At 40.1% G+C, this 21,531-nt stretch overlaps 1 protein-coding gene across 8 annotated transcripts in view; it reads right to left on the bottom strand.

Annotated features, from left to right (window-relative positions):
• LOC130927803 (nuclear factor 1 B-type-like) overlaps window positions 1-20,707 on the bottom strand; it is a 148,627-nt gene extending 127,920 nt beyond the window's left edge. For 3 of the 8 annotated variants that reach the window (XM_057853834.1, XM_057853835.1, XM_057853836.1), the window contains exon 1: window positions 4,582-4,956. In XM_057853834.1, the coding sequence (XP_057709817.1) occupies window positions 4,582-4,608 (27 nt within the window). In that variant the 5' untranslated portion in view covers window positions 4,609-4,956. Of the gene's footprint in view, window positions 1-4,581; window positions 4,957-20,390 lie in introns of those variants that run through there. The other 5 variants (XM_057853837.1, XM_057853830.1, XM_057853831.1 and 2 more) reach the window with 5 other exon arrangements.
• Window positions 20,708-21,531: the final 824 nt, after the last annotated feature.

Raw genomic sequence — 21,531 nt, 5'->3', positions numbered from 1 at the left:
TGGACAGAAATTTCAACTGAATTGTGACGTAGAAATGTTTTTGTCACACAAATCTTTCTAACACTCAAAATTTGAGGTCCTAAAATTGAAAACAGCTCTTGAATGACTTCCAAAGGAGTCACGCTAGGAACATCTTGTGACCTTTTCAAGCTAGCTAGCATTGCCCGTTACATAGCCACATTTTGGCCGGAAATTTAAGGTGAATTGTGACGTAGAAATGTTTGTTATTGTCACATAAAATGTTTCTAATAATCAAAATTGGAGGTGCTAAAATTGAAAACTGCTCTTGAATGACGTCCAAAAGAGTCACGCTAGAAAAATTTTGTGACCTTTTCAAGGTGGCTAGGATTGTCTGTTACTATTCCACATTTTGGACGGAAATTTCAACTGAATTGTGACGTAGAAATGTTTGTTTTTGTCACCCAAAATGTTTCCAACACTCAAAATTGGAGGTGCTAAAATTGAAAACGGCTCTTAAAATTTGATTTAAGGTCCTAAAATTGTTGTAAAATTTGTTCTCGTCACATAAAAGGTTTCTAATACTCAAAATTAGAGGTCCTAAAATTGAAAACAGCTCTTGAATGACTTCCCCAGGAGTCACGATAGGAAAATTCTGTGACCCTTTCGAGGGATAACGCAAGTATATACGAGAATTTTAGCTTTAGAATTCTGCTAGCATTGTCTGATACATTTTTGAGGGAGAAATTTCTGGCGAATTGTGATGTAGAAACGTTTTTGTCACATTTAATGTTTCTAAGACTCAAAATTGGATGTCCTAAAATTGAAAATAGGTCTTGAATGACTTGGAAAGGAGTCACGCTAGGAAAATTTTGTGGGTCTTTCAAGGTAGCTAGCATTGTCTGTTACATTTCCACATTTTTGACGGAAATTTCAGCTGAATTGTGATGTAGAAATGTTAGTTTTTGTCACACAAAATGTTTCGAACACTCAAAATTGGAGGTGAAAACAGCTCCTCCAAACGAGTCACGCTAGGAACATTTTGTGACCTTTTCAAGGTAGCTAGCATTGTTACATTTCCACATTTTGGACAGAAATTTCAACTGAATTGTGACATAGAAATGTTTAGTCACACAAATCTTTCTAACACTCAAAATTGGAGGTCCAAAAATTGAAAACAGCTCTTGAATGACTTCCAAAGAGTCACGCTAGCAACATTTTATGACCTTTTCAAGCTAGCTAGCATTGTCCGTTACATAGCCACATTTTGGCCGGAAATTTAAGGTGAATTGTGACGTAGAAATGTTTGTTATTGTCACATAAAATGTTTCTAATAATCAAAATTGGAGGTGCTAAAATTGAAAACTGCTCTTGAATGACGTTCAAAAGAGTCACGCTAGGAAAATTTTGTGACCTTTTCAAGGTAAGCTAGCATTGTCTGTTAAATTTCCACATTTTGGACAGAAATTTCAACTGAATTGTGCCGTAGAAATGTTTGTTTTTGTCACACAAAATGTTTCCAACACTCAAAATTGGAGGTGCTAAAATTGAAAACAGCTCTTGAATGACTTCCAAAGGAGTCACGGTAGGAAAATGTTGTGACCTTTTCAAGGTAAGCTAGCAATGTCCGTTACATTTCCACATTTTGGAAAGAAATTTCAACTGAATTGTGGCGTAGAAATGTTTGTTTTTGTCACACAAAATGTTTCCAACACTCAAAATTGGAGGTGCTAAAATTGAAAACAGCTCTTGAATGACTTCCAAAAGAAGTCACGCTTGGAAAACTTTGTGAGTCAAGGTAGCTAGCTTTGTCAGTTACAGAAATTTCATGTTAATTGTGATGTAGAAATCTTTGTGACACTCAAAATTGGAGGTCTTAAAATTGAAAACAACTCATGAATGACTTCCAAAGGAGTCATGCTCAGAACATTTTGTGACCAATTCAAGGTAGCTAGCATTGACTGTTACTATTCCACGTTTTGGACAGAAACTTCAGGTGAATTGGAACGTAGAAATGTTTGTTCTTTTACACAAAACCTTTCCAATAATCAAAAAGAGGATCAAAAAATTGAAAACGCCTCTTATATGACGTTCCCAGAAGTCACGCGAGGAAAACTGTCACCCTAGTTAAGGTAGATAGAATCATTTGTTACTTTCCCACTTTTTGGACAGACATTTCAGGCAAATTGTGATGTAAAAATGTAATTTCTTGCCACACAAAAGCTTTCTCATAATCAAAATTGGAGGTTCACAAAAATTGAAAACAACTCTTGAACGACGTCCCCAAAAGGTCACACGAGGAAAATTGTCACCCTTTCAAGGTAGCTAGAATCATTTGTTACTTTCCCACTTTTGGACAAGAATTTCAGGCGAATTGTGATGTAAAATGTTTGTTCTTGTCACACAAAAGCTTTCTAATAATCAAAATTGGAGGTTCAAAACATTGAAAACGGCTCTTAAATGACGTCCCCAAAAGTCACGCGAGGAAAATTGTCACCTTTTCAAGGTAGCTAGATTCATTTGTTACTTTCACACTTTTTGGGCAGAAATTTCAGGTTTGTTCTCAACACACAAAGGGTTTCTAATAATCAAAATTAGAGGTTCAAAAAAGAAAACAGCTCTTGAATGACGTCCCCAGGAGTCACGCAAGGAAAATTTTGTGACCCTTTCAAGAGATAATTTGAGTTCTAGCATTCTGCTCGCATTATCTGTTACATTTCCACATTTTGGAGAGAAATTTCAGGCAAATTAGGATGTAGAAACATTTGTTCTTGTCACACAAAAGGTTTCTAATACTCAAAACTGAAGGTTCTAAAATTGAAACAGCTCTCAATTGACGTCCCCAGAAGTCACGCAAGGAAAATTTTGTGATCCTTTTAAGAGATAAATTGAGTTCTAGCATTCTGCTCACATTATCCATTACATTTCCACATTTTGGAGAGAAATTTCAGGCAAATTAGGATTCAGAAACGTTTGTTCTTGTCACACAAAAGGTTTCTAATACTCAAAACTGAAGGTTCTAAAACTGAAACAGCTCTTGAATGACGTCCCCACAAGTCACGCAAGGAAAATTTAGTGACCCTTTCAAGAGATAATTTGAGTTCTCGCATTATCTGTTACATTTCCACATTTTGGACAGAAATTTCAGGCAAATTAGGATGCAGAAACGTTTGTTCTTGTCAAAAAAAAAAAAAAAAAGGTTTCTAATACTCAAAACTGAAGGTTCTAAAACTGAAACAGCTCTTGAATGACGTCCCCACAAGTCACGCAAGGAAAATTTAGTGACCCTTTCAAGAGATAATTTGAGTTCTCGCATTATCTGTTACATTTCCACATTTTGGAGAGAACTTTCAGGCAAATTGTGATGCAGAAACGTTTATTCTTGTCAAAAAAAAGGTTTCTAATACTCAAAACTGAAGGTTCAAAAACTGAAACAGCTCTTGAATGACGTCCCCAGAAGTCACGCAAGGAAAATTTAGTGACCCTTTCAAGAGATAATGCGAGCAGAATGCGAGAACTAAAATTATCTGTTACATTTCCACATTTTGGAGAGAAATTTCAGGCAAGTTATGATGTAGAAACGTTTGTTCTTGTCACACAAAAGGTTTCTAATACTGAAAACTGAAGGTTCTAAAACTGAAACAGCTCTTGAATGACGTCCCCACAAGTCACGCAAGGAAAATTTTGTGACTTTCAGTCTTAGAATTTTATTCAAATCTGGATTCTGCTGTTTTATTTCCACATATTGTACAAATTATTGGAAATTTCAGGCACACTGTAATGTAAAAACAGTTCTGGTCACACAAAATGTAAAAAAGGGGTCTCTAAAATTGAAAACAGCTCTTCTTCCCATAGGAATATGTTGTCCGTTTGGCCAATCTAACAGAATTTTCACCGTTTCAAGGAATTATCCTGACAATGAGTGCTTGCATTTCCAGATTTCAGACGATTTTCTGAAAATTCACACCGATTCTAACCCAAAATGATGAGAAAAGGTTTATAATAACAAATTGATTGGTCCAGAAAAATAAGCCGAGGGATAATTAGTGTCGTAAAATGACAAATTTAGCTCTAGTTATGAGTAATTTTAACTTTGAAGCGGATTTTGTTCCATTTTTCCAATTGTCACATCTTTGAAACGGCTAAAAACGATACAGGAATGCGTTATCGGATGGTGATTTAAGAGCGTCAAGTGTCGATACACACCCGGCATTTGCCTCATTTTTTAAATTATTCAATTACACTTTATTTATTTATTTTTTTAGGAAATCCAAATCCTTTAAGGATAAATAGCTCAGCCATAAAAAGCGCAATCCTCTTAAGCGCAAACTAACCCACATCTCAGTCACTCACTTAATGCCAAGTAAAATATAAACAGTCGCTGTCAGTGGAAATTATCTCCGCGCGCACGCGCACGCGAGAAATTGGATTAATAATAATGATAGTTTAAAAAAAAAAAAAAAATTAAGAATACTGTTAAGTCATTGGCTGCCATTGACGGTGATTAACGTCCAATCCATTTTTTCACTGAGTGACAGCCAATCCAATTGGATTGGACGTCTCTCGCCGTCAATGGCTGTCAGTTAACTTGGAAAAAAATCGGGTGAAAAGTCCCATAAATACCTGAGTGAGGCAAATCGGAGAATACATGACGAGTCGTCTGCACACACAAAGTGAGCAGGGAGAAGAGGAAAAGGGGGGAGAGAGAAAAAGAGTTGCTGCCGACTTTTATCGCTCCATTCCCGCACCGCCGACCGAACTCATCCGCAACGAGCGACAAAGCTTCCGAGAAAATCCATCAACTTGCTCCCCGTTTTTTGCAGTCCGTATTAAGAAAAAAGGAAATAAAAAGAGTTGCTGCAGCCGGGCTGGCTTGTTCGCCGCGCGTGGAGGATGTCGCGCCCGACCGGAGCTCGCTTCATATGTGGCGCACCTTCGCTCCTGCGTGCGCGATTCCAGCAAATCAGACCAACTTTTTTTTTTTTCGAACCCACGTAATTACACGCTCACACCCCTCCTCCTCCTTCTCAACTCGCCCTCCCACCGCCTTCCTCCTCCTCCTCTTCTTCCAGCCATCCACAGAGCACCTTGTCTTCAAAATCACTTCTTTTTTTAAAAAAAGGGGGAGGTTGAATATGTACGTCGCACTTTGGACCCGAGCCATCAAAAAGCGAGTTAATGAACAACTCAACTTTAGATTTCACTCAATGCGCTTTTACTTTGGAGTTATAACGACAACAACAAAGTTTATTTTTTTTAGGAGTGGAAAAAAAAAATGGAGCACCTCGCGCCCCCTCCCTCTTTTATGCTCGTCTTCCTTCCTCTTGCAAGTTTTTTTTTTTTTATGTTAGTAAAATTGACCCAAAATAGTAGGCCGGCGGTTCGGATTGTCGTCCCCGCCTTCACTTTCACTGTGTGGGCAGCTTAGTATAAATATGACATTTTAATAGAACTAGATTATAAAAGCGCGCTGTGAGCCAAAGAGGACGGCCGTTATCGCTTGTCAGCCATGTTGCGTCAGTGCCATTTGAACTGCGAGCCTCCCAGTTCACATGGATTGGACGCAAGGGCAGTGGCGCCACCAGGGGGTGGCCAGGGGTGGCCACGGCCACCCCACTGGCCACCCCGCTTGCCAGTATATCGTTAGATTATTGTGGCATCAGTTATGGATTTCATCCTAAATGAATGCATTTATTTTGTTTTGTTAAATGTAGGGCTGTCAAATTTATTGCGTTAAGGGGCAGTAATTAATTTTTTTTAATTAATCACGCGAAAATATTTATCGCAATTAACGCATTTGCGGTACGACTCATTCACGCATTGCCGCAAACAGCCTACAATGGCGCCATTTTACTTATATAGACCCTACCCACCGACGTCACAAAACCACGTGCTCGCTGTATGGTTCCGCCCACTTGTCCGTCATTTTGTCTGTGTATTAGCATTGGTTTCAATTGATCGAGGAATTTAAAATGCATTTCATGGAAGACCCGGTGCTTTCTGATGCCGTAAACTCACTGGATGTGTTGCATAAAAGGCGTTATGTGGAAAAGCTTTATTCTATGCAGTTGCCAGATCCATATTTGATGCCCAAATCGATGTTTTTCGACCCACTGTCTTCGCCCTGTCTGCCTGACATCTGCTACGCTGATATTTACGATTATCTTGTCCACACAAAATCAGCCTATTCTCAAGAAAATTTGAAAAACTTCAAGAGCTTGGAGGCTTATAAATACTTCGTTGCTGGTTGGGTGAAACAGGTCCTCGTCCACGAAAAATCGGCAGGAATCTATCTTGTGCTTGGAAAGGTGAGTTACGAAATTTTCAATTCAAAATCTTTTGTTATTGCTAACATCCACTGTCAAGTCTAATGTATTTCATGTCGTTTGTCAATGGAGTTAAGGCTTTTAATGTTTATATGGTTTAGCGATAGCACTCTCACTACATACATACGTGTATGTTGTCGGCGATTAGCCTAGCAATGATCTTAATTGTGGTTATTTGTCAGCCCAAAACCCTCTAAGTATATCTTAAATGCATCTTACCGGATATAAAATGACTACTACATAGTCTGTGGTGATTTTTTGGTGCCCAGTTTTCACGTCGAATTGCAGCCGTCCATTTCGCTCTCCTCTTTGGATCCCTCGGAATACGGTAAAACTTCAAGTCTCTCCTTCCATCTTCTCTGTTAGTGCAACCAACAGCCACACACGCCTTCACCATTTTGATTATTAATGTTAAGGAGCATAAAAACACGCCGTAAATAGGAGGAATGTACGTAGCCGTAACAGGTTAACACTATGTTTTGACGGCCAATTGGGCGGTACCATTCAGGAGAGTGGAGTTGTGACGTCACGTGGGTAGGGTCTATAGACCCTACTCACGTGACGTCACAACCACGCCCCCGCGCCATATTGTCCGTCAACTCGTCACTGTTGATGCATTACCGCTACGTAAATTCCTCCTATTATGGCGTGTTTTTCTGCTCGTTAACATTAATAATCAAAATGGGGAAGGCGTGTGTGGCGGTCGGTTGCAATAACAGAGAAGATAGACTGAGAGACTTGAAGTTTGACCGGATTCCGAGAGACCCGGAGAGGAGAGCGAGATGGGCTGCTGCAATTCGACGAGAAAACTGGGCTCCAAACGATTACCGCAGATTATGTAGTAGTCATTTAATATCTGGTAAGATGCATTTAATATATATTTAGAGGGTTTGGGGCTGACAACCACAATTAAGATCAGTGCTAGGCTAATCGCCGACAACATACACTCAGACGTTGTGAACGAACTACCTGAAAATATATAATTATAAGGGGATAATAAGACAGTTGTCATACAATTAATTCACAATTTCACTATTGAGGTCAAAAGCCAAAAAAAAAATTCAACTAGGGACAATTTGGAGTAGTGCTATCGCACTTCATATTTATTACGTATTATATGTGTATGTAGTGAGAGTGCTATCGCTAAACCATATAAACATTAAAAGCCCTAGCTCCATTGACAAATGACATGAAATACATTAGACTTGACAGTGGATGTTAGCAAGAACAAAAGATTTTGAATTGAAAAACTCACCTTCCCGAGCACGAGATAGATTCCTGCCGAATTTTCGTGGACGAGGACTTGTTTCACCCAACCAGCAACGAAGTATTTATAAGCCTCCAAGCTCTTAAAGTTTTTCAAACTTTCGTGAGAATAGGCTGATTTTGTGTGGACAAGATAGTTGTAAATATCAGGGTAGCAGATGTCAGGCAGAGACGGCGAAGAAAGCGGGTCGAAAAACATCGATTTAGGCATCAAATATGGATCTGGCGAATGGATAAACTGAAGCTTTTCCACATAACGCCTTTTATGCAACGCATCCAATGAGTTTACAGCGTCAGATAACACCGGGGCTTCCATGAATTGCTCTATAAATTGCACGACTAATTGAAACCATTGAGAATAGGGCTAAAAAATGACGGACAATATGGCGGCCGGATACAGCGACACGTCATTTTGTGACGTAGGTGAGTAGGGTCTATAAGATAAGTGATTGAAAGGGGTAGAGTCAGAGGCGTCGCGTCCCATTAGGCAAACCCGGCAATTGCCTAGGGCCCCCAGAGGGCCAACAGATTTAGCACACGCAGCTTTACTACGACAAGTGCGACAGTGCCAGTGAAAACCTTGTGTTTGAGTTCCCTGAAGGGACCCCTTCACTCGCTGCTCCCCCCCCCCCCCTCCCTCACGTGACAGAGTGAGAGTGGGCGGTGATTTGGCTTTTTTTTTTAATTGGCGTACAGTATATCCAAAATGAAGAGAAGTTATCTTTCTGGAAGCGACAAAAGAAAAAAAAAAAAGCAGAAGAGTACAAAAGCAAGAAAGACAGCAGTGAGTGTACTATGTTACTGTAGTTGTATGTCCTAATGTAGTAGAAGCCGGGCACTTTGAGTGTCCTAAAACGAGCTCTATGAGACCGAGGCATTATTATACTTTTATTAAATATGCTATTGCTCCAAGTCCAACTGTCCCCCTTATTTGCACACACTCGAAGGGCTTCATGTTGCTTGTTGCCTGGGGCCCCTTGCTACGCCTCTGGGTAGAGTGTACACAAATCAGCTCTGTGATCTAGGACCCAGTAATCGTGTGAATCCCTTGTGAGTGTAAGCCTGTTGGCGACCGACCCTGCGCCGCCCCATCGCCAATCCCGGTACTGGGACCCCCCACCTAAGCGCGCCCAATCACATGCAGCCGCACGCGAGCCACACCAAGCACACGACAGCCACGCAGACGAGAGAAGATGCCACGTGGGTGCCAACTCAGAGCCACGGCCCCCACCCAGCCAACCCGGGGAGGGAGGGCGCTTCGGGGCACGGGCAGCACAGCCCATCCCTCCTCCCGTAGCCCAGCAAAGAAGCCATTGTCCCCCCCGGGATCCAGGGTGGTCCCCCAAGCCACCCGTGCTCCCATCACCCGGCCTTCAGGGATGGCAAGAGGGGACGCACCACCAACCCCACGCCCGTCCCCACCCCGTCCACGAGCCATTGACATTGAAATTTTTGACAACAAACAATGTTGAATATACAACCCCTAGCAAAAAGTATGGAATCACCTGTCTCGGACGAGCACTCACTCAGACATTTTATCATGTAGAACAAACTCAAATAAAAAGCTTAAAAAAATAACGAATTAGTTCAAAAGTGCAACTCTTTAGCATTCAGAAACACTAAAATAAATGAATAAAAACATTGTGGTGGTCAGGAAATTACTTTTATAGAGCAAGTGCAGGGAAATATATATGGAAACACCGCCATCTCCCCAGTGCCTTTGCCTGACATGTAGCACCATATCATCAAGGACTGAGGGAATTTTGATGTTTTCTTTAGGCAGTCATTTTTGTAAATCTCACTGGAACAGCACCAAACCAAAGTTCCAGCATCATCACCTTGTCCAATTCAGATTCTTGACTCTTGACACCTTGTCTAATGCAGATAATTGACTCTTGACAAGATGATGCTGGAACTTCTGTTTGGTGCTGTTCCAGTGAGGTAAAGAGTTGCACTTTTGAAATATTTATTCATTCACTCATTTTCCATGCCACTTTTCCTCACAATTCATTATTTTTTCAAGCTTTTTATCAGAGTTTGTTCTACATAATAAAATGAATGAGTGCTCGTCTAAGACTGCTGATTCCATACTTTTTGCTTGGGGTTGTACTATTGATAAACAGTGTTGTTAATCTTTCAAAAAGTAATTACAGTACACCTACAAATTACTTCTCCCAAAAGTAAATAGCATTATTTTGTGAATTCGAATCATATTTCGAGACAATTCGACTATATACAACAATTTGATAAAGTGCATATGACGAGAAAAATGTCATTGTTTCAGTCTCTCTACTCCAATATTTTCACAGGATATTCTTTTTATCCGAGTATTTTTCCCCACTTGCTAAATAAATTGTATGGTCATGACAAATAAGTCTTGTGCTAAATGGAATATGAAATATTAAAAATGTATTTATTCAGTGCGACATGGCAAAATTACTCAATAATGGTCAAAACTGTCGACTTCACTTTTACTGTCGCACCTCCCAAATGATATTTTATGCCACCGGATAAGTCCGGCTTTTGTCATTGCCCTGCCGTGGCTTCAGAGAGCGTAAAACCAAGAGGCGTCTTCGGAGAATGTAAACAAACCAAGAGGCGTGACAGCTAGCCGACATGCTAACCCAAACCAAGTGATGTTTTCATAACTATTCTCGGCCGACATGCTAACCCAAACCAAGTGATGTTTTCATAACTATTCTCGGCTTCTGAATTGTAAAATCACTCAAAACTACCCGGGATCCGGTCACGTGGCGGGGTTGTCGATTGTCTTCGCCGATTGGCAACTCGCTCGGCGGCGAGCAAGTTACAGCTCGTCCCCTGCTGCGGGAGGCGAGCATGTTTGCCGGGGAAGCAGCTAGAGAATTACCGACGGACAAACTGGCCCTCGTCGGAGGAGCATGTAGCGGCCACATGGTCAACACAAATATGGCGTAAATTAATGCTTAACTACACGGCGAAGAACAGTGAGAGCGGCGTGCATTTGCTGTGCAGCTAACATGGCAGGATGTGTCTGAGGAGAACTTTTCGACTTGTCCATGATCAAACCTAAGTAAATAGTTCTTGATTTAAAGAAAGTTTGTTGTGTTTACTTTGTAATCGCTGTATTCGCAGCCATTATTAACACAAATTTCTAATCGGGTGGAAAATTTGACAGAACCTCGGGCACACACACACACACACGAAGAGGGCAATAAGCTGAGTGTAGCGCTCTCCCGGCGGGTGGGATGTGCGACAAGCCGCCGGTCGTCGGCTGAGTGGCATTCTCGGTGGACAAGGAGCATGTCAGCCACATAATGCAAGCTACCTCCATTTTAAAACGAGTGCAATGATCCCAGTATTTGACATAATACAAAACACGATGTTTACTCACTTCCTCGTAAGTCCAATGGTCCCACTGTAGTAGGGCTTGTTTTGGCCAATATCCACGGTGAAAGGGAACCTTTTGAAACCCAAAAAGGCTCACACGCCTCTCCCTGGTGCAGCTACAAAAGCCTGCAGCCGTTTGGCTGGCGTGATGCGAAAAATAAAACTAATTAATCCACAAAATCAGCTGAATCCACAGTCCATCTGCATGTAATAAAGCAATACTTTATTGTGAGATGCTGACCCGGGTGGCGTCATATTTGCATTCGTCCTCAACTCGAGACTGGAGCCGGAAGTCACTCAGTTTCATGGCGCGGGATTCAAAAATTGAACATATAAAACGATCGCTTCCACACATATCCAAGCGGTCTATTTCATTCAGGAGCATAAAACACCGCGTGAAATATGAAATAAACATGCTTTTTGGTGTCATACGCACTTTAATGTACACACCTCAGGTGAAATGTTCCTACCTTGTTGCCATCTTTTCTCGTCATACGCAAATAATGAAAAAAAAAAAAAGGTCATAAAATTTTATTTGAAGTCTACAATTGTTGTAAAATTTGTTCTTTTCACATAAAAGGTTTCTGATACTCAAAATTGGAGGTCCTAAAATTGAAAACAGCTCTCGGATGACTTCCCCAGCAGTCATACTTGGAAAAGTTTTGTGACCCTTTCGAGGGATAATTTGAGTACATACGACAATTTTAGCTTTAGAATTTTGCTAGCATTGTCTGATACATTTTTTGAGAGAGAAATTGTGATGTAGAAACGTTTTTGTCACACAAAATGTTTCTAATACTCAAAATTGGAGGTCCTAAAATTGAAAACAGCTCTTGAATGACTTCCAAAGGAGTCACGCTAGGAAAATTTTCTGAGTCTTTCAAGGTGGCTAGCATTGTCTGTGACATCTCCACATTTTGGACAGAAATTTCAACTGAATTGTGTCGTACAAATGTTTGTTTTTAATCACACAAAATGTGTCTAACACTCAAAATTGGAGGTCCTAAAATTGAAAACACCTCTTGCTTGCCAAAGAAGTCACGCTCGGAAAATTTTGTGAGTCTTTCAAGGTCTAGAACCAGCCAGATAATTGAAAAACCGCAAAGTACCACCCCCTCCAAAAAGGCCTGGATTAACCAGTATTCTATTTATACTGTACAGTACTAGGGTTGTCCCGATCGCATATTTTTGCACCCGAATCACCAAATTTTGAGAGGTGCCAATACGGAGTCCCGATCCGATAAAAAAAAATTAAAAAAAAAGTTGTTCTTGTTTTGACGCTCACGCTGCAGAGAACAGCCTCTCACTTACACAATGAGTTGCCACAGCACACTTCAGACTATGTACCAATCTTAAAGATGATTAGCAGTGTTGTTAATAACGGCGTTACAATATAACGGCGTTACTAACGGCGTTATTTTTTTCAGTAGTGGGTAATCTAATTAATTACTTTTCTCATCTTGGCAACGCCGTTACCGTTACTGAGGACGGAAAGGCATGCGTTACTATGCGTTACTATATTGGTCGAAAAGTCTGAGGGAGACTGACTCACCGAGACGACAGAGCAGAGCAGGAGTGTGGAGGAGGCAAGAAAGTTATGACGCCGAACAAACGCGATGCTAGGTAGCTCCAATAATACATGTTGTTGCCGATAGCCTTCAAACTACGCCCGCATGTTATGGTAGATATGGTAGACATGGTAGATACCACATGTACTGTATATAGATATAACTAGATGCAAAATGACAGACACTAAATGCGTTAGTAGACAGCCGCCATCTTGAAGCAGTAGACTTTTTAGGATGGCTCTGTTGTAGAGAACCTTCCTAGCAAACCTAACTTTTTATATAAAATACTTCTAAATCGGCAAAATCTTGACCTGAATCTATCTTTAAATGATGAAACAGTTTTAAAACTTTCATATGTCGAAAGTAGAGAGAAGGGAACTAATGCAATAATGGGAGCAATTCTAACAACTTTTAACAGTTGATTAAGGGTAAAGAGTAAATTAGGGTAAAGAATTGGGCTCGGGCCAATTGTACCAAAAACCTTCACAAAAAACTTCACATAGTGTGGCCAATGTTTTTTTTTTTTTTTTTTTTATTGAGGGAAAAAAAAAAAAAAGTAATTATCACCAATTACTTTGCCAAGTAACTAATTACTCTTACATTCAGGTAATTGATTTACTAACGCAATTACTTTTTGGGAGAAGTAATTTGTAACTATAATTAATTACTTTTTTTCAGTAAGATTAACAACACTGATGATTAGCATATTAGTGCCTTTGATCGAAGAGCTACTAAAGGTGTCAATGACCAGATCAAAGTTATGAACCTGTCAATCATCTTGAACTCTAAGTACCAAACGCTAGATGAACTGGTGACCAACAAAAACAGTTTGGAATCAATGGAATTATAATGTATTCTTATGGGAAAATCCTGCTCGACATACGACCATTTCGACTTACAAACAAGGTCCCGGAAGGAATTAACTTCGTATGTAGAGGTACGACTGTATTTACGCAGATTTAGCATTGGAAAGAGAAACATATAAGACATTTTTTCCCCCACTTTTTTCCCACCAAAGTGTAATTAACCCCTTCAGACCTAAGCATGCTGCTGAAGGACATGGCGCGTTCGCGTCTCTAAACCATCAAATACACTGAAATTAGTTGCTATTGCCACTTCATTAAAAAAAAACAAAAAAACAATAAAAGCATGCAATATGCTCGACCAAAAAAGTTGTACATTGTATTGGTGTTTGAGTGGCGTAAAAATCAGCGCAGATTTTTTTTTTTTGCATAGCATGAAAAAATGCAGTTCTGAAGGGGTTAAAAAAACTTTTAAAAAAATATATTTTAATAAACGGTATTTAAGCATTTCAAATGTAATAATTATGATAAGTTTTAAACATGTTACTGTCCCAACATATTTTTAAACAAAAGTAGAAAAATGCTGGTCTTTATTGAATGCTTCATTGAGTGAGTCCACCCAAGCTGCTCTCACAAACACACACAATGAGTTGCCACAGCAACTGTTTAACAAGTTAAACGATGATTGACGTATGCGGCGCTTTGAAGTTTCGGCTCCCAAGCGTCTCTGACAAGATCAAACCTTAACGTCCGTCAATCATCGTTAACTTTAATAAGCAAAAGTTGTTTTGTAACTTGAAAACTAAGTAGAGAATCCTATTTCATGTAAAGGCCCTGATCCGTTCCAAGCAGTGTTGTTTTTGGTAGCCGTTTAAATGTTCATCTTAGTTTACGGAAAGTGTTTTCGTCTGTAAATTTTTTTTTAAAAATACTCTTAAAAATAAAGGTTTCCAACCATTTTGAATGAACATTGACAGACGACCACATATTGTAGCATCTACAAGGACAATGCCAATGTAGTGATTATACACTCTAAGCAGGTATACGGTACATTATTTTTGATTATAGCCACCTGGACACCATGAACTGCATGAAAAAATAGGTTGTCCGAGAGTTTAGAAGACGCTCGCCCTTAGCATTAGCCTAATGCTAACGCAAACACGAATGCTACGCTAACGCTACGAGTTAGATTTAAGCCCCTTTCAGACTCATATCCTAGTAAATTCCTGCGTAAAATGACACAGGATTTAGCCGTGTCATGGCTTTCATACATGAGGAAATGTCCCGGGATTAAACCGGGTTTTATGTGTGAAAGTGGCTTGATTCATCCCGGGTCTCGGCGCTCTCTGTGCGGGCAGGGCGGCCGGCGTGATTTTATTACCTGGACATGAAGTCATTTTTGTTCGGCATCGGCTGTCACATTCTGTTGGTCATATCGTGCTTTGCCACAGAGCCGGTTGTGGGAGCATTCCCGATGTCGTACCCCTCAGCCAATTCAAGCTCATCAAGACTACATTTAAGCCCAAGCGATCCAAGAGAAGGGTGCCGAGATAACTTGCTGGGCGCCATTCGACACCTTGTACTCTCAAATTTTGCGATTTTTGCGAGCTTGTTCGTTATAACTTGTCGGCCATGTTGCGTCAGTGCCATTTGAAACATTTCAAATGTACATTGACAGACGAACACATATTGTAGAGTCTACAAGGACAACGCTAACTTGATATACACAAAGCAGAAATACAGCTGATCTAAAAATCGGGTGGCTGAGAGTTCAGAGGATGCCCGGCGTTAGCATTAGCCTAATGCTAACGTGAACACGAAAGCTATGCTAACGCTACAAGTTACATCTAGTGTGTGATGATCAGTCAGCAAACACTTTTAAACAATGCATTTTATCTCTGTCCAAGAAAACAAATCTTACCGTGTGTGCAAGCCTGCATGGATACGACACACTCAAGACAATGCTACATGCAGGCCAACTACACATAAAATGTCACATGTTGTGAACGTGACGGAAACCATTGCGCATTTTCGTCTTATTTCTCGTCTCGTCTGACAAAAACTGACATTTTCGTTGTTTTAGTCTCTCAAAACACGTTTTTAGCTCGTTAAAAGTGTTCGTCAACGAACCACTGGTTCGAAGCACCCTAAAACTCTAAATTTTTTATAATGTCTTATCTGTCAGAAGCATTCATTAATGTTCATCACAGTGTCATGTCAGAATTGTGATGCCTTATGACAGTCCTAGTCATAAGCGTTCTCCATTTTGTTTTGAAGAGTCACATGATTATGAGTTTTTTCCTGGTTCAAATTGGATTTGACATCTATTACCATCAATGGCAGCCAATTAGTCAGCGCAAACTAGGAATGAGGCTGGTTCTTTTTTGATTATTAGATAATCATATAATGAAAGCGGTCTTTCCCTCTTATTTTGACGGGACACTTCCGACACTGACAAAGCCCCCAGTACTTGATAGGGATGCGTTTTCCCACGAGGATTGACATTCCGGGATCCGATTGGTTGGGGGGAGAGCAACAGTGCGCTTCTTATCAAGTCATGTGACGCGGACACGCTGAAAGCAGCTAAGCGTGGACATGGCGCCCTCGAGTGGCCATGCGGAATATGTACGTCAATTTTCTCCAAGTCCGACTAAAATAATGACACTGAAACACTTTTAAAAATCTAATTGTTAATTATTGCTTATTTAAATTTATATATATATATATATATATATATATATATATATATAAGATTTACCGTTTTCTTCCTATTTTTAAAATGTACCATTTTCTCCCATTTCGTTTATTATATTAATGCTCGCCAATGGCAGCTAATGAATTACCAAACTTTACTGATGACCACAACAATACTATATATAATCGATACACACTTGCAAAACGACACCTCCTTAAAACGAGTTAGATTCCCTTGTTTTTAGTGTAAATCCACTAGAAGGAAGTGAAATTATCAGCCAGTGCTTCAAGTAAATTTTACTCAAATTTCTTGTAATAACAAATATAGCTAGTTGCAAATCAGAGGTGGGTTGTAACATGTTACATTTACTCAGTTACATTTACTTGAGTAACCTTTAGAGAAAAAATGTAGTTACTGTACTGTCTTGGAGTAGTTTTATCACACAATACTTTTACTTAAGTTTGTGGAAAAACACTTACTCCATTACTTTGGGCTACACAAAAGTATATTTTTTGTCTTTATTCTACATATTGATTTTATTATTGGCAGAGATTCTACCAGTGGGCTAGAGTGGTATGGATGCCCACCAGAATAATTCTGAAGTGTTTCAGCCTTTTCGACCAGTTGTTAGGGGGTGAGTGACATTTTTCCAGGCAGGCATTGCCGGAATTTTACTCCTCCTGCTAAAATGCTCTCTGTTTGAACTAGAGATTTGTGCCTTATAGGGTACACTCCTGTTAGCCAAAGATGCCAGCAAAATAATTTTGAAGGGTTTCAGCCTTTTCTATCGGAAGTTAGGGGGGGTGAGATTTTGGCAAACAGGCATTGCCAAAATTTCACTCCCCTTGCTAAAATGCTCTGTTTGAACTAGAGATTTGTGCCTTCTAGGATACACTCCTGTTAGGCAAAGATGAAAACAGAATAATTTTGAAATGTTTCAGCCTTTTCTATCAGAAGTTAGGGGGGAGTGAGATTTTTTGGAAGGCAGGCATTGCCAAAATTTTACTCCCCATTAGGGTTGTTCCGATCATGTTTTTTTACTCCCGATCCGATCCCGATCGTTTTAGTTTGAGTATCTGCCGATCCCGATATTTCCCGATCCGATTGCTTTTTTTTTTTTGCTCCCGATTCAATTCCAATCATTCCAGATAATTTTTCCCGATCATATACATTTTGGCAAAGCATTAAGAAAAAAATGAATAAAACTTGGACGAAATATACATTCAACATACAGTACCTAAGTACTGTATTTGTTTATTATGACGATAAATCCTCAAGATGGCATTTACATTATTAACATTCTTTCTGTGAGAGGGATCCACGGATAGAAAGACTTGTGACTTTGTATATTGTGACTAAATATTGCCATCTAGTGTATTTGTTGAGCTTTCAGTTAATGATACTGTAGCCATGCCCAAATGCATGATGGGAAGTGGAACCATGACTGTGCGTAGTGCTACCAATTGATATATCTTCTCTGCGTTGGGAAATAACATAAGGTGTTATGAAAAAGATCAATTGCTACCTTGCTTCCCCACCTTGCTTCCCATATTTCTAATCGTAGGGAGAGGGATTGTAAGGCTTTAGCCAATTAAAAAAAGGCTCCAAAGGCTGCCAGAATTCACTCTACTCATTTTACGCTGCCTTTTAGCTCTATATATAGGTAAAACGTCGCCATTACAGATTGAGCGCGACAATGCGTGAGTGGGTCGTGCAGCGCATGCATTAATTGCGTTAAATATTTTAACGTGATATATTTATTTAAAAATTAATTACCGCCGTTATAGGGATACATTTGATAACCCTAGCTTAAGCCTAAACTATAGACTCTGGATGAGTGTAACATACTATGTCTGTAACGTTAAATACAATTAAAAAACGATTGAATTAAAAAATATATATTAAAAAAAGGCATGGCCGATATTTTTTTTGCCGATTCCGATACTTTGAAAATGACGTGATCGGACCGGGACGCCTATCGATCGGGACATCTCTACTCCCCATGCTAAAATGCTCTCTTTTTGAACTAGAGATTTGTGCCTTCTAGGGTACACTCCTGTGGTCTGACGATGCCACCAGAATGATTTTGAAGTGTATCAGACTTTTTTCCTCAGACGTTAGGAGGGGAGTATAATTTTGGCAGGCAATACAGCATTGCCAGAATTTCACACCCCCATGCTAAAATGAAAATGTGTGAACATGTTATACACACAGAAATATGCAATGTATATATACATATACACACACACTAACAGGGTTCACTAAATCCGGACCTCGGTGCCACTTTTCCTGTCGTGTTTTCCACGTCTCCCTCCTCCAACACACCTGAATCAAAATAATCAGGATCATTATCAGGCTTCTGGAGAGGTTGCTGATGATATAATAGTTTGATTCAGGTGTGTAAGGGGAGAGAGACGTGGAAAACACGACAGAAAAAGTGGCACCGAGGTCCGGATTTCGTGAACCCTGCACTATACTATACTATACTACACTACAATACTCAATATTAGGGCTGTGACAATAGATCACCAGGGCCCTCAATTAGCGGACCGCGGTCCACGACCAGACCACGGCACACGGACGAACGAAAAAAATGAGGGGAAAAAAAACGTGAAGAATGTGAGTCATACTGTGAGCAAACGTGATTTATTTATTTCCCTGTGTTACCCTGGCACTCTCGCTGCATGCGGGAAACATTCAAGATCACAACGTTCACTAACACCACACATGCCACCAGTAGAAGACCAAATCTAACAAAATGGCATGTTCAAAGTTGACAAAGAGAAGTGGACAAAAAAAAAAAATCGCTGTTTATATGACGAATGGAATGACAAACATGCGTCAATTTTACCGACTGTAAATACCAAACCTATGTGCTTAATATGCCTAAAGAGAGTTGCTCTGATAAAGTGAAAATGTGATGCGCCATTATGTTAAAGAGCACAGCTCTTTTGAAGATAAGTTTCCTCCTAAATCAGAATTGAGAAGGCAAACAAGTTGAAGCAGTCATATCAAGAGTCAAGCAAGGTTATTGTTAAATCTATGACACAACAAATTGCAATGGAGTTCTCACTCAGTGTCATGGGTGTTGGCCAAACATAAGCCGTTCTCTGATGGAGAAATAATAAAGTATGACTGAAGTGATGACAGCAATGTTCAAAGGGAAAGAAAACGAGGAAATGACAACAAAAATCAAATCTCTCTCAGAATTATCAACCACAAGACTCACTTAAGTACTGGCTGATGATGTGAGTAAACAGATTTTTTAACCCCCAAATGACATTATTTGAGGACCCCTGATATTTCATTATCGTGATGGATCCTGATACTCTATCCCAACGCATAACGCAGCAGAACAAAACTCCTCCAATCACAATGAAACAGTTCCTCAGCACCAAGATGATGCAAAAGCAAAACTTAGCGAATACGCGTGGAAAAAACGCTAACAATAGCCTTCCAGTGTGTCCAGAAATCCCACATCCAAGACGGGTGTGGGAAAGGCGCGGGTTGGACAAAGCGCTTTTGTCTAAAAGAACTATTATTTATATGAGCACGTGTGTAGTGGCTAGCTTTTTAACTCGTTGGCTGCCATCCACGGCGAGAGATGTCCAATCAATGTCCATTAGGTCAAAGAATTGGACGTCTACTGTTGTCAGTGGCAGGCAATGAGTTATCCACAAGAGATACGCAGTGATCCCTCGCTGAATTCACGCTTCAAACTTCGTGCCCACAGTCCATCGCGGATTTCGTCCCCTCCCTTTCGTTGAGTGCGGACGTGATTTGCGTTTGATAGAAATTTTGGACCATATTGAGTGTACTTTTGCTATTATGGGACCGAAAAAGACCCCACCACAGGCTAGTGTTAAGCCTAAGAAGACATTAAAGAAAATAAGGTATATTTTTGTGTAGTTTTAAGGCTTATTTAGTAGAAAATTATGTTTTATGGGGACCTGGGAACGGATTATTCTCATTTTAATAGTTTCTTATGGGAAATAAATGTTCGGAAGACGAACTTTTCGCCTTACACACACTTTCTGGGAACCAATTATGTTCGTGAGCTGAGGTATCACAGTATTAAAAATGTTAAGATATATGCATGCATACATGTAGAAATCATTTTCTTTTGTATAGATATCATACAATTACATTTGCAAAATCATTAAAATATACATATAAATGTTTTTATTATTTATTTTTAAAGTACTTATATGTATCTGTCCAATGCTGTTAAATCTGCATACATACATTAAGCACACACACAAAAATTTCGCGAGAGGGCGGTCGCCATTAACCGCGAAAAACGAGGGATCAACTGTATACTTAAAAAGATTGTCTTCCACCCTCATAAAGTAACAGTTCCGATCAAATTGAGCCATTATAAGAGCAAGGGAAGCAATTTACTCACCATCCACCAGGTCTTGGCCGTCACGTCGTAACAAAGCTGCCATTTCACAGGCCTGTGGGAAAAGTTGGTAGTCATCGCAGAGGACAGCGGGGGGCCGAGGATGTGCATCCCCGGCCGGCAGGCAGTCGCTTTGGGCCCGAACGCGCGAGTGGTGACCCTCCCATAACAGCCCCTCCACGCCTGAACGTGGGTGCCTCATTAAAATCTGCAAGAACTGCCCCTCATATTGAGAATCAAATCCCGCGCGTGAAAAATAGTTATTTGTCCTGGTTAGACGACAAAAAAAAAAAAAAAAAAAAAAAACAAACAAAGAGCTGCAAAGGACAGATTTGCCACATTAGATCAAGACTGACAAAATGAAAGCAGGGGATTGCAATGCTGGCGCAAAATTGATCACAGGTGGAGAACGAACCATAATGAGGAAGCGTCCAATCAAATGGACGTCCACCAGAGATAAACTCATTGGTGGGTGGGTCCATCTTGGCCAGAGAAAGAGCAAATTTGCAGGGGGGGGTCTCGTATTGTGTCTAAGTACTTGTTTGATTATGTCATTGCATTATGACATATATACAGTGCCTTGCAAAAGTATTCGGCCCCCTTGAATCTTGCAACCTTTCGCCACATTTCAGGCTTCAAACATAAAGATATGAAATTTAATTTTTTTTGTCAAGAATCAACAACAAGTGGGACACAGTCGTGAAGTGGAACAACATTTATTGGATAATTTAAACTTTTTTAACAAATAAAAAACTGAAAAGTGGGGCGTGCAATATTATTCGGCCCCTTTACTTTCAGTGCAGCAAACTCACTCCAGAAGTTCAGTGAGGATCTCTGAATGATCCAATGTTGTCCTAAATGACCGATGATGATAAATAGAATCCACCTGTGTGTAATCAAGTCTCCGTTTAAATGCACCTGCTCTGTAACAGTCTCAGGGTTCTGTTTAAAGTACAGAGAGCATTATGAAAACCAAAGAACACACCAGGCAGGTCCGAGATACTGTTGTGGAGAAGTTTAAAGCCGGATTTGGATACAAAAAGATTTCCCAAGCTTTAAACATCTCAAGGAGCACTGTGCAAGCCATCATATTGAAATGGAAGGAGCATCAGACCACTGCAAATCTACCAAGACCCGGCCGTCC

This window comes from Corythoichthys intestinalis, chromosome 13, assembly GCF_030265065.1.
Source record: "Corythoichthys intestinalis isolate RoL2023-P3 chromosome 13, ASM3026506v1, whole genome shotgun sequence".
Taxonomy (NCBI): Eukaryota; Metazoa; Chordata; class Actinopteri; order Syngnathiformes; family Syngnathidae; genus Corythoichthys; species Corythoichthys intestinalis.
The sequence above is the reverse complement of the archived record's forward strand: the minus strand, read 5'-3'. Positions and strand labels throughout refer to the sequence as shown.